The following is a 14,256-nucleotide window of genomic DNA, read 5'->3' on the forward strand; positions in this document are numbered from 1 at the left end:
TTTTTTTTTGTTGTCCACTCTAACCTGTCGGACAATCGAATCCTTTCATAAATAATTGGAAAGTTCAACTTCTATTGCAAACTCATGTATTGGAAATAAGTCTTTTGCCGTTTTAATTAAGTTTATACTGGTGAACTTTTAGGTAATGAATCAATGTCCACTGTGTAAACCACGTGGGAGGATGTATCAGTCTTACATAAAGAAATGATGTCATACAGTTTGAAATGAGGATATGGAATGTTCTCGTATGTATCAGCCTCTTTGGTTTACACCTGAAATCAAACTTTTCTCTGTATCCTGTTGTTATATTTCTCGGTCAAAAGGAATCAGTTTGGGAGTGGATTCCCAGGAATGTGGTGTGTGATTAAACACAGTTCTACTCGTGTTAGTTATGAGTAATGAAAAGAAGTAAACATTTACCTACTAAGATTTAAAACATTGCAGAGCTAATCTTTTCCTCACTGATAAGGGAGGTGGCAGAGAGAGGTTCTGGTCTGCAGCCTTGCTGAGGCTCTGATAACAAACTCCTTGTGAGGTCTCGCGAGGCCATTAGTGGGTTTGTCAGAGGGAGCGAGGCCTCGGAGGGCGAGAGGGTCTGCCAGACATCTCCTCTCTGCTCATACAGGATGGAGCCTGAGGGCCGGAGAGGCAGCACGCCACTGATCACAGCACATCACTTAATTGTTTCTGTCGACCCAGACACACGTGACGGATCGCTCTGCTACAGTTGTTCCATTTCACACGTATGAAGCGAGGGGACATGAAGTGTGCCGGCTGCTGCTGAAATGAAATCAAACATTAACTGCTGCTGCGACGACGCGACTAAAAAACAAGACACACGACGAGACACATTTAAAGCGGAGACATGGATTCCAACTTAAACTTTATTAGTTGTTTCTGTTATAGCTTAGCAAAGCAAACATCAAAGTATGAAGGCATCATTCCATAGAACTTTAAATCCATCTCATCTGTTGTATGGCACCACTGAAAAGAATTCATGAATTATACCGACATTGAAAAGAACCCGAAAACTATTTTCTTTTTAAATCAACTGAAGGAATAAACGATAAAAGCAACAACAAGTATTAGCCATTACATGACGAACTTAAAATTACAAATCATCAGCAAGCACTGCACAACCAAGAATTCCTACTCTGACCACCTCTTTAGGTCTGTGATTGTGATGTTGTCGCTCGATATGAGATAAGGCAAATTCCTTCGATACAATTATAGACAATCCGGTAAGGAGACAAGCGAAAGCGAAGAGGACAGTAAATCCTGTTTATGTTGGGGAAGTTCAAAGCAATTTTCTGGCATGCACTGCAAATGGCTCAGAGAGAGAGAGAGAGAGAGGGGGAGGGCGGGGGGGGGGGGGGGGGGGGGCGTAATCGATTTGTTAAAAGACACTCACATCTTCTTAAGTGTGCGTGGGCGCGCTGATGAAGAGTTTCCTGGTAAAAACGAGTTAAGCCGCAGTTACAGCAGCGGTAGAGATAAGACGTTGTCGGAGATGTTGGAAGATGAAAGGCCCGGGAAGCGGCACGTCGCCTCATGAATCGGCCGATTTGACTAAACAATGGTGCTGGACGTGCAGGAGCGCGTGGGGAGACACGGCAGGTGTCAGTGTGTCGCACTATGAGGGGACTCGCGAGAGGCAGGTGTCACCGTTTGGTGTCATCGGGACGGTGTAAGAACAAACTGGGGGGGAGGGGTTAAGCATCACCCAGCCTGGAGTGTGGACAGGTAGGAGCTGTGTCTGTTGTCCTCTGACAGCTTCGCCATGCTCTCACAGTGGGTTAACATTTACAGAAATGGAAAATAAAGAGAAGTTGTCTCATCACACCCAGCCTTGGAAATAATGTATGACTATAACACACAGTGAGGTATGGCTCATCTTTTCTGGTTGATATGTTCAAGTTGTTATAGTAAGGTTTTTTTCATACATACATATACATACAGTACAGACATACTTCAGGGGTGAGTAGTTTCTTAATTAAGGGGGAGAAAAGCGAAATCAAGTTGGGAATGTGAGCATCTTGTGAGTGACTGGTTGCCCTGGGGCCAGTGTCAGAGCCGCCCCTGACATGGGCCGGTCTGACACCAGAGTGGTTGGCCTCCGCACAGTTCGCTGGCTGTCAGATGAGGTTGATTGTCCGTCCTCAGCTGGTCATTCCTTCTTCTCAACAGTGTCTGGGTGGGAAACAAAATCCAGGGAGTAGAATTTAAATTCTGAAGAATAATCATATCACGCAGAGAACACAAAAACACATCTGCTATATCACTGCGTGTCATTTCTCTGAGTTCTGTGGAGGAAATGAGTGTGAAATGAAGATTGTGCACTTTCATTTGGATCAGCCGCTGCTCGGCTGAAATGATCATTGCACCCACGAAATGAAAAGGCTGGAGATCTGCCGCTTTCCCCGGTCATGTGTGATCGTAAACTGAATATCTGAATGGTTTGGACTGATTGGGAGACATGAAGTGCAGTGGGATGACACTGCCTATTTTGAACTATTTTCTGATATGTTATGGACCAAAGGACTATTCAAGGCAACAACATTTAGCTGCAGTCCAACATGTATATTCTCATTAACAGGGAAATGGAGAGGTTCTCCTAATGTTGGCTTCAGAGAATGACGGTGGTCATTAATCAAAATGGATTTTTTCTCTGTTGGTTTCATAAATCTGGTCAGGACTTTTCAGAGTAATCGCCCATAGAACTGAAATGAAATGTGTATAAAATGCAATGTTGCCATTTTGGCCAGAAGGTGGCGCAGATAAATAAATGTCTGTGATGCTGGCAGTATAGAAAAGCTCAGCCCTGACATTGATTTTGTTTTTCCATTTCATCAAGGGCAATGAATTAAATCATGAGGAATTTTACTTGGCACGAGGAGGAAAAGGAATCTGAGCACTGAGGCTGAAGAAGGAGATAAAGGTGAATAGATAAAATAACCCACCATCTTTGCTCAGGTCTGTTGTGATAACCCTACATTGTGAGTTCTTATACTATATATGAATTAATTTATAAAGGCACACTATGTGCTACCCGGCTCTCCTCCAACAGATCCCAACTACAGATGTGATGAGAATCACTATTTCCTGACTTCGGAAAACGTGATGTTTTTTCTCCAGCACTCTATGGGCTGAAGGGAAGAAGAAGAAGATGATGATGATGATGAGGAAGGAAGGCACGTTAGTAAGAGTTGTGGTCGGAGATGTTTAGCGGTCTCAGGAGGATCATTACAGAAAGATTATAGACGACCAAAAGCCATTATGCAAACAGCACAACTCGCGGGATGGGATGTGACTTCAGAAGGAAAACCAAACTGGAGAAAGACCGATGATGAAATAATCAGAGTCTCATTCTTTGGTCTAACAGCTCTGCAGAGCCACACACGGAACATATTCAGACATAGAAAATCACAGACACTCCGCTGATGTCTACTTTTCAAATTGCGTGCAGCCTTATTACTCCAAGTCTCAATGGAGACCTGTGAAACAACAGTGTGGGTATCCTTATCAAACATGATTTATTGGCATGATTATTGCCCCCACCCAGTCCGTGTTGGCTGCATGTTAGAATAATATGCATTGCACACTTGATTTATGAAAAGTCTGATAGTTCAGTTTGCGGGTAATTCATCACACTCAATCTCCAAAGACGTGCTGACACGTTTATACCCAAAAATATCAGGGTCATAGCTGCAGACCTGAAATGGGGAGAGAGGATTTTTACAAATGCATTTGGCCCTGGAGGGGCTGGTGCCTGCGACCTGCCCCTACAGAGACAACGGAGACGGAAAGAGACGGGGGAGAGAGCTGAGACGAAGCGGGTGAGGCTGGGTAACAGTCAGCTGCACAGCGCTGAGGATTCTCCGGTCGGAATGAATTTTAAATCGGCAGCTGTGACTACTAATAAGAATCTGCTTATAAATAGGGATGAGTGCGGGATGAGTGCGCGGCATGAGTGCCTTCTCCGTGCCCTTACCTTTGGACTGATTGCTGTCAGTTGGAATTGAATCGGGTTCTTCTGAGCTCTCGACGGGATCTTTCATCCCCTCTAGACAAGTGGAGGGTGAGAAGAGAGAGAAGAATAGAGGAGGAAAAGAGGGGGAACATATGAAGAGGGGCAGCGATAATCAAGCAATCTGTTCTGTTGTCCTGTGTAGAAAAGCATCAATTTGCCTAAACAATCTCTGTGTCCTGCCAAGCCTGAGAAACTGAATAAAGCCCTTAGAGAGAAAGAAAGAGAGAGGCTGAGTGGGTTTATAAATATAATGCAGTTAACAAGAACTCTCTGACATCAGGAGTGAACTGGCTGTGAACATCTGAACGTCTAATAATAGTCCTTCTTTAAAAACCCCAGTAAGAATCTGCACTGCCGCTCTGATTACTGGAGCTGAAACCACCGAAGTTTAAATCTATTCAACACATAATTAGAAGTGTTAGCAAGTGCTGTGATATTTCATGAACGTGGGCAGGTGTGTTGATGAAATATCCCCCGGTGAGTAGCAGGAGCATGAAGCAAGAAATGGAGGAAAGGATGAGGGCAGCAGACGGAGGGGGGGGGGGGTCTTGCGAGTTCACATGTGCAAGAACGTGCTCTTCACTCACTCACCTCCATTGCTGGTGCCAGTGTCATTGATCTCAGGGCCATCTGTAATGTGGAGCACATAAAGACATAGACATGTTACTCGACTCTTATGGGCAAAGAGGTTTATAAAGGCTTACTTATTAGTGAAAGTGATCATTTCTGCAAAATGATTCTGCTTTGTTTGATCTTAAAAAGTATCATCCCCAAACACGTCCAAGAATTAAAGCAAATTCCTCCTCATGGCCTCTCATTTACATTCCGTCCCCCGTGCCTCGAAAATCCAGCGCCTTCCTAAAGAGCTCCGCTTAAAAAAAGAAAGAAGAAGAAACAAAACAAATGCAAGAAGGGAAAGATTCATACAAAATTAATTACCAACTCCTGCCTGTGAGGCAGCCTGACCCCCCTCGCCAGCGAGCGCTCACACAACTCTTTCTTCGTCACTTGCTGAGAAACCCGTGCTTCACCCTTCACAACAACAATCATCCAAACAAAGCACATCATAAAAATAACCGCTCTCCCCAGGCAGTCCGGCCGTGATGTAAACAAATACAACTGCTTAGGCGAGTGTGGAATATTTACATCCACACGTCTGCAGTCAAAGTCGTTCAATCTATCATTGAAAGGCAGGACCCCCGGTACTAATAGCAGGTTTGGATACACATGTCAGGTCGGAGACAGGTCTTGAAGCTAATAGATGGATTGGACATTACATTTTTTGACTCCTTCACTGGCCTGTAGGGTGCAGCCACCAATGGAGAACACACTGGATATTTCACTGCTGCTTCAACATGAAACTGATTGAATCTGTTGCAACATTTCAGAAGGAGATTTCCCCTCCCTGAGACACCGCTGGGACCCACGAACTGTTGTGTAGCAGGAAGGATGAAGCAACAACAGTCTCACCCTCATTTCTTGTTTTTTTCACTTTGTAACTGAGGCGTGGAACTGTCCAGGGGTTTAAAATACATTATTTATTCATGCAAAACTATTTAAAGAAACATTCAAAACCCGTACCCTTGATTTGATAGTTGATTTCTATCAATAATAGTCAACAGTGATAATCAGTCAGCTCACTGCTGAGATCTAGTGAAGAGATCTTTTGGATTAACCTGAAAATCAGTTTAAAGGAGTTTTCACAGCTGTAAGTTTAGACCAAGATTCAGGTATTTTCTACAGTGTCTACATATGATCTGGTTAGTTTTGATTTCACCTTGCAATATAGGGAACACATCTAAGAATTCTGTGTGACTTACAGCTGTGTCTACTGTGTACTTGACATTGATTGATGTGTAGACAGGCGTGAATCTGGTGTCTGCATCTTGTCAATTTGGTGGTTCATAGTCTTTCCATTTAAAATGAGTGAATTGGTTCATTTTGCTGATTTCATTCTTATGGTTTTACCACCAGTACCACCAACCAAACCACGGTTCAGTTTGATCCAGACAAAGACCAGCTTATTTGGTTATTTGAATTATGCTCCATTGGTCCAGACTTTGGTCTGCGGAGCCTTTCTACCTGTTATTTTGGTCTGGGCTCCACATCGAACAAGGGTAGGCGTGAAAGCCAACTCAATAATACGATTTATACCGTCTCGTGTTTCTTTCCCTGCTGTTGATCAGCCTGTTACCATAACCAATTGAAATGGTGAAAACCATGAGAATATTACTAAGTTGTAATAATCTTACATTATCCTTTAATGACTCATGCTTTATTATAAATTAATTACAAGAAACCGATTTACCACCTCATTCAGTTGCAGACTGTAATGGAATAAATTGTCAGGAAACACATAAACACAGATTGCACCACACATGAGCAAGAGGCAGGCGTATGTTTTCAATAGTAATACAATAAATTATTCATAGCCATGAAATGATATGCAATGCATTAACACTTTTCCACATGATTACATTATGGATATTGAGGCTGATGGCAGGACTTGTGAAATGTGCCTGATTTTACGACTCGTGTCGAAACTGAGCCTTTATCATGTCTGCCTTTTTATTCGAGCTAGCATAGCAGCAGGAGCTCACTGAAGCACTGGACTGAACTTCCAGTTGCTCCTTTCTTCCTCTCTCTCAGGTAATAACAACCCCGTCCTGGAGTAGCATCCTCTTCCTCCACTACATCGCACTGATCAAAAACAAAGCCAAATGCTCAGAATTTCAATTGATCGCCGCCCCGGCCTCCCTTGCCGGTCTGAAGCTCGGAGGGTGCAGCAACATTTGTCTGTCTCGCTCACTAATTTGACTCCTGTGTGCTGACAGTAGAGGGGCTATCATTTAGGGGAGGATGTGAGTGTGCCGTGGCAAACACATAAACAAGACAGGGGAGAGAGAAAAACAGGCTTCTCTCTCAAGGTTCTGGTGAAGGAGAGAAAGAGTCCACAGAGAGCTGATAAGGAAAAGACGAGAAAAACAGTGGCAGGAACTGACTCTCTCAGCAGGAAACTAGACAGCTTACACCAGTGGTTCTTAGAGCCGGGACCCAAGACCCTGAGGGGTCCTTAACAGTGTCTACCACCCTGTATTTTGGTATGTAATTTACTATTAGGCATAGTAAGAGAATGTGTGTACAACTGGGTTATAGAGAAAGAGGGAATAAACTGGTTTACATTAAAACATCGCCAAAGGTGCTGTTTACGTATGAAACTGTAACTTCTTAGCATTACTCCCTGAACATCAGCAAAGGTGACTGGATGTCAGAGTTTTGGACGGACATTAATATCAAATTTACATTTGAGGGTTTTAATCAGTTTGGTAAACTTTTAGTGAAGGTTTGCATCAAATTAATTTACAAATGAAGAGAGGCCACCCAGGAGATCAGAAACAAACATTTGTCAGAGCATTGCAGAGAGATAACCTATCTTTGGAGAGGATGAGAGATGAGCGCTCACATTTACACACATAAGAGAGAAGAGAGGAAGGAAGAGAGTTGGGCATAAGTCACCCCTGTATGCAGACAAGCAGAAAATTACATCCCCCCCGACCCTCCATTCATTTATTCGACACGGGGTAGTTAGCTTTTTGTTGGTCAGCAGTAGTGTACTTCAGCACAATATTCAGCCTTAATAGAAAAGGTGTTGAGCAGCAATGACAATTTCAGATTTGAAACATCAAACAGTTAAGACATTTGCTTTAGCTTCCCCCCCCCCCCCCACAATTGTTTTTAGCCATGACTATTGAACAGTGTTTATGACGATGGGCAGCAGTTCTGCTTCTGCACCACTCTTAATGTTCCTGTCATTTTATCTCAGTCACCCCACGGGAGAGCTGGTCCCTGTGGGTCATCCACATGGCAGCATGAGAACCGGCGTTGCTTAATGTTCCAGACAGGAGCCTTAAGCAGAACAGGAGGTTCCTTTTTTCCCTCAGCCACAGGACATCTCACTGTCTTTTATTCAACTCCTCTTTCTCTTCAGCAAGTGGAAGAATGAAAATCGATGGACGCGTGGAGGTAGGGAAGTATCTGGCCCTACAGTGTCAACTTCCCTGGGAGAATTTCTACAGTTCATTTGATCTCCAAACCGTAGCGTGGCGAGCTGCTCCGCTGTGTGTGACCAGGTCCTGGAGCTTTGATCCCACTCCGCTCACACAGGTTTCCAGATGTTCCCACTCAAACAATGGACGTGACCTATCACAGTTTCTGTCCAGCTGCTGAAAACACTGAAAACCCTGTTTGAATTCCCAACAGGTCCACAGACCCACTAATACTAGTAAGTAGGCCCAGATGAGATCAATCACAACTAAAAAACATTCACTGACTGCATCTGTTTTTCTGTTTTGCTAGAGTTGATCAAAGATCAGACTGAGGTCTGTTAGTTTCTATGAAAGGTTTCGATGAAGCAGACAGAGCCAGTACTCGCTCAATAGCATTTCATCTTGAGAAAACAAAAAGTTAGGAAAATGTCAAGGTCAGTATGAGAACACTGACAAGCTCCATTTCCTTTCAGAAGATGGGAGCAGAATTCATTTCAGCAGAGTACTAACTGGGTGGCCTGTGAGGGACTTGAGCCTGGTCTGTGTTGGGCCATGTATATTAAACAAGTATCAAACAGCCCCTCATTGAACTTTGCATGGACTAATAGCTTTGAGCCTGATATGCCTACTGCAAAGATAATTACAGACATCTCCCTGCTCAGGCAAAACAAGAGCGTGTAGACCTCAACAAGTGCCTGACCAAAAGAACTAATGAGCTGGTAAAGCAGCCCATTTTCATATGTTAATGTTGGCTTTGTAGAGCAGGATTGTGGAAATAGTTAAACTGCATGAGCTGCCACTCTAAAAAACATGGGAGGGAAAAAGGATTCTGTGAGAAAGGGGGTTGAGTCTTTGATAGCCGGAGTTTTCTTTGCAATGAGATGGAACACTGTCTGACAATCTGAGCCAATTACCGAGCACTGAGCTGTGACCCGCGGGTTAGGGAGACGAAAACAAGCCTGCTCAGTAAACACTATGACCGCCCCTTTCTAGTGCTATCCCCCTGAAAAGCCAAGAGTCTTCATTAATATTCCGCCTTTCTTCTTCCTAAAAAAAAGGGCTGAGGGGTTGTGGACACTAAGTAGCATTGTGCTCCCCTGCGGGGTCCGGGTAACCTTGCAGCGGCGGATGTGGAGGAGCGGCTCAGAGTTAGGTCAGGGTCTTCTAAACAGTCTGAAAAGGCCCAAGCTCATTACATGGGCCTGGGCCACACTTGACGAGACGGAAAAAAACACAAAGTACTCCGACTGACTGGAAAGAGAACAGGACACCATCTGCTTTGGGGTTAAGCGACAGCTCACAGAAAGTGAAGATGATAAGAAGGCAGGAAGAGATGGCAAGAGAAAAGAGAGGGCACAGGTGACAACATGTGAAGGGAAAATGACCACTTGCAAACGTTTGAAAAGAAACAGGGTCTAGGAAAACCAAGTAAAATGCTCATTCTCAACCGACGACGTCTCTCACTCGTGATCTCTCTTTTACGTCTTTTTTTATTAGCCTACTTTGTCTAGGTAGCGCGGGACAGTCACAGTGGTCTATCAGAAGAAAAGAGCACCGAACACCGAGATACATGGAGATGAAACAAGTAAATGAATAACTGATTAAGATAAGAAGTGAGAGAAGGAGCCAACATAAAAATAGACATGGAAGGGAGAAAATGCAAAAGAGGCCTCCCCCTGTGTGCCCTACATACCTGCTAAAGCAGCTGTCAGTGATGGCCTGCTCCTCTCTCTCGTCACTCGCTGAATTACTTTACATAATCTTTAGACGCTCCCTCAGTACCTCGCTTCCTCATTACTTATTGTGATTTACTATATCACGGCCCAGGCAGACGGGCCGACGGACATGCGGGGGACTGGTGGGTCTGACACAAAGCCATGTGGCAAACCCTAAAATGGGATAGACCACCGCCGAGGGAGACGTGGAAGCAGAGGCGTGGATGTTTGCGAGCCCCAGAGGACACGGCTCGGGCCAGCGGACTGATCAAAAGTTGAAGAGATGCCTCTTTTAGGCAGCTTAAGGTTTTCCGCAGGAGGTCGTGGATCAGACCAGTCAATACAATCAAAGAGCTCGTCTAGACTGCAGTGAAAACCAGGAGCCCGGGCCGAGGACCTGTCTATAATTTAAAGGTCAGCGAGGCAGCAGGTTGATTGGTGGAATTCAGTAGCAGCTTAGTGTGTGTGTGTCAGCAGCCCGGCTTTAGGACTAATGGAGACATACTGTAACAACACGGAATGAAGCTGTTGTATCAGATACTGCGATCATGACTGATTGCTGATTTTATGCTGCGTTGTCCAATGCAGTGTTTTCCCTGATGACTTGTTCTGATGTATTACTTTCTAATCACAGCCTAGACAAATCCTGACACAATAGTCTAGATTGTTTCATATTGTTAGACGTACAGTTTAACTAATTATCCAACCATCCTTTATCTATACCGCTTGTATTTTGAAGGTCACAGAGGGAGCTGAGAAAATACCACAACATACAGAGACAAACAAATGTTTACTTCAACCTTCACACCTACGATCGATATGAGTCTTCAGTGAACCTGACCCCAGACTGCATGTCTTGGGACGGCGGGAAGAAGCCGCAATAAAGTGGACAAAAAAAATGCAAACACAGGATTAAACTTGCGACAGTGCTTACTACTGCGCCACCAAGAACAGATAATTGAATCAGTCAACAAAACATCAAGCTGGAACTATAAGGCAATTGTCATTTAAAACTGGAATTAGAGTCTCCTGTTTGTACGCAACGACCAGTCGAGTTGAAATTTACTTCCATGATTCACTCAACTAACGTGAAACAGGTAGTGAAAGGATTTCTTCAATTATGAATATGATAATGCGTAAATAATTGAGTTAAGGCAAAAAACATGACCTTTGACTAAGAAAACCAAATCCGTTCATCCTTGAGTTTTAAAAAACGTTCCCTCAAGGTGTTCCAGAGATATCTTGTAGAAAGGGATGTTTCCTACATGCAAACATTAGTATTTGCAAACGGCGAATCCCAAAACATAAGAAACGGACAAATAGTATCCTTATGAAAAAACATTTCATTTCAAAAGATCCAGATTTTCATTAGGATCTGCACCAAATTGCACACACTGATAATTATCAGCCCCTAGAACATGCCTTATTTTAAATCCAGGCCCATGAATTTTTTATCAAAATCCATGAATTATTCTCAAGAAACCCAGGAAATTATTGAAAAACACCCCATCTCGCAATGTTTAACAAATTAAAAAATTATTCCTGATTCCATCCTAAAATTGAATGAGCTCTTCCCTGGGCCATCATCCACTCCTCCACAACACTTCATGGAAATGGGTTGATTACCTTTAGGTATTTTAATCGTGCAAACTACCAAACGCAACAGAAACTCAAGTGGCCGATCCATTTGTGCTTTATTTTTATTATAGCACTGTACGCTCTGTGGGTTCCGAGTGAACCTGCAGAGATAAGAGAAGGGACTGAACAATACCAGGGAGTTAAGTGCAGAATACATCTGCAGTCAGAAGGGTTAAAGTCGTGAAGTCCCAGTTGCCATGTCATCGTCTCAAAGACTGTTGTTGTCAGTATCTCGTCTTCTGTTTCTGAGTGAAGTGCCGCTACCATCAAGTCGTCCTCACTGCCTCCAGGAGACAGACAAGCCATGCAGAGATCACTCATCACTACAACAGTGCCTTGTATCTGTGGGTTTTTAAAGAAAGTGTGTGAGTGTGTGGATGTGTGCGCATGATGGAGCCTAACATATTTTAGTGAGCTTGTGTGGGAATAAAAGACTTGGAGAAGAGACTTTTTCTCTTAACACTTGACTTGTCTCTCAAACATATCTCACTTGCAAGCAAGCAAGTTTAATAAACTTATGCACAATCATTTTCCACATGAACAGTGACTGGACCCCATCACACCTCCAGTGTTGTGCAAGTTCACACCTCTCATGAACTAGTTCAAAGTTCAGTTCACACAAGTAAATATGAATAGTTCACGTTCATAGTTCACCATTTAAATTCTGAACTAGTTCATAGTTCAGTTCATTTCATAGTTTAAGGTGCAAAGTGAGCCATTTTTGTAAGAGGCCAGAGCTGTTGTGTTGCAGGTAGGGCCTGCCCCTTTAAGGAAAGTTTGTAGTGTAGTGCACCTGGGTATTGTGGGTAAAGACGCTAAAAGTGTGTGTAACGAGAAGTGACGGACCACCTAGAGGTGATGCGAGTGTTGCTCCTGCTGTATATCCGAGAAATAAAGTGGCCGCATTCAAGGTAAAGAAACATCTCCTCCTCCTTCTTCACGGAGCGGTCCGGACGGCTGGTTACCGGCCAGACAGCGAGCCAAGATAACCCGTTCAATGAACGCGTTCATTTGCGTTCGTTCATGCACAACACTGCACACCTCCCAGTTGTGGTGGTTGCATTTCTCAATAAACTTAACTAACTTAGAACTATCCCAACAAACCACATACACATTAAAATACCGCACATGAACCAAGTCAGAACATTAACACAAAACAGCTTCAGATCAACAGAGCTCTTAACAGTCCCATGAGCCTTTGCAACATGCTGTCCAACAAGGCGACAGGCTCACGATCTCTACAATATGTTAGAGACTTTTCAAACACACGGTTGCTCTACGCAACTCCGCTGGCTGACGAACCCTCATTCATTTGGGGTTTTTGTGAAGCAAACAGAGGAATGGGGTCAGCATGAGAGAGCTGATCAAAAGAGGAACTTCAAAGAAGGACAGAAAAAGTGTGTCCCCTTATAGCCTGTTAGATGAGGCCCCCCTCTTTGAAGCCGGCTGCTGGGCCAGAGGTGACCAACATAATGGACATTGTGCACACTGTCTGTCGATTCTCCATCTCCAGCTAAATGAGCCTGGGTTTCTCATTAGAAGGAAGACATCACCAAATGACGGAGGTTGCCGTCGTGCTGAGGAACGTTGGCAAAGAATCAGATTCAGTCAAGAGATCATCGGACTGAAAAAATTATATTACTTAAAAAAAGTGAAACTTTTTCATATTAAAAAGGCCAGGAAACAGACTGGACTTGTTATCCAGTGACCTCAAATTAACTAAGCAAGTCAAAACAATGAATCAAGCTCAGAATAAGAATGAGGAGCAAAGCCAGAAGGAATTCCATGATAAAAGCTACATTAAAGGTCCAGTGTGTAAGATTTAAGTGAAAGGGATCTATTGGCAAAAACTGTACACAAAATAATCGTAGTGAGGTTTTCACTGGTGTGTAATCATCTAGGCTTGTTTTCATTAGCCTAGAATGGAACCTTTATATTTAAATAATTTATATTTACATCGGGAGCAGATGCTATCTACAGAGGCCACCATGTTTTTAACAGTAGTCCAAACTGGACATACTAAACACCGTTTGAGTTTTAATGACAATTGAAGGCTACCACAGGTTCTCTTTCATGTTTGAAACTGGAGGTTGAGCTGAGGGGTATTAAGCTGCAATATGCAACTTCACCTCCAGATGTCACTAAATTCCACAAAGGGAACCTTGTAATACAAATAGGACTGCAGGATGTCTCTTCATGGCATTCACCCACAATAGCTCAGCAGGGCTGTGATTAGTGGAGCTGCTGTTCCTGGACTATCGTCAGTGTAAAAAGCTATAAAACACAAGCATGGCCAAATGTCTTCAGCCAGTGGCAGCTTTCTCCCCGAGGAGCCACTCACTGCTACAGTGTACAATGTTATTCCAAAAGTTAATTGTGTTCTGACAACTCGCAGCCACAGGAAAGAGCGCATTGCTCTCCGGACTGAGATTTACATCGCCAGTATTCCATAGTTCACAAAGACCAAGACACAAAAGGGCACAAAACAGCCAATTAAACAAAGCTTCAAATCCTCACTATCACAAATGAAAGAATATAAATGCAAAGCGAACTTCAACAACAATTCTGAGAAGAATATACCAATGAATTCTGGGATCAATTATTCAGCTGCTTAAAAGAGGAATACAAAAATCCTTTGATTTGCCATGGATAATACGTGATTTCGCTTGATGCTTTCACAAAGCACTGGTTTTGCGTGGACCTTCACATTGCCAATGGCAATTCTGCTGAATCTCACAGGAGTCATTTGTATCGCTGCTTGTCTGGTGTACACCAGCTGTACCACTGGGACATTAAAATACATAGACATCTATAAAATCCACTAAAT

At 43.4% G+C, this 14,256-nt stretch overlaps 1 protein-coding gene across 3 annotated transcripts in view; it reads right to left on the reverse strand.

Moving 5' to 3' along the window:
* Positions 1–870: 870 nt before the first annotated feature.
* Positions 871–14,256, reverse strand: part of macrod2 (mono-ADP ribosylhydrolase 2) — a 403,426-nt gene continuing 390,040 nt past the window's right edge. For all 3 annotated transcript variants that reach the window (XM_062401312.1, XM_062401313.1, XM_062401311.1), the window contains exons 17-19: positions 4,622–4,660; positions 3,992–4,063; positions 871–2,190 (exon numbers count right to left, since the gene is read on the reverse strand). In XM_062401312.1, the coding sequence (XP_062257296.1) occupies positions 2,168–2,190; positions 3,992–4,063; positions 4,622–4,660 (134 nt within the window). In that variant the 3' untranslated portion in view covers positions 871–2,167. The remainder of the gene's footprint in view (positions 2,191–3,991; positions 4,064–4,621; positions 4,661–14,256) is intronic.

This window comes from Platichthys flesus, chromosome 12 (assembly GCF_949316205.1).
Source record: "Platichthys flesus chromosome 12, fPlaFle2.1, whole genome shotgun sequence".
Classification (NCBI taxonomy): Eukaryota; Metazoa; Chordata; class Actinopteri; order Pleuronectiformes; family Pleuronectidae; genus Platichthys; species Platichthys flesus.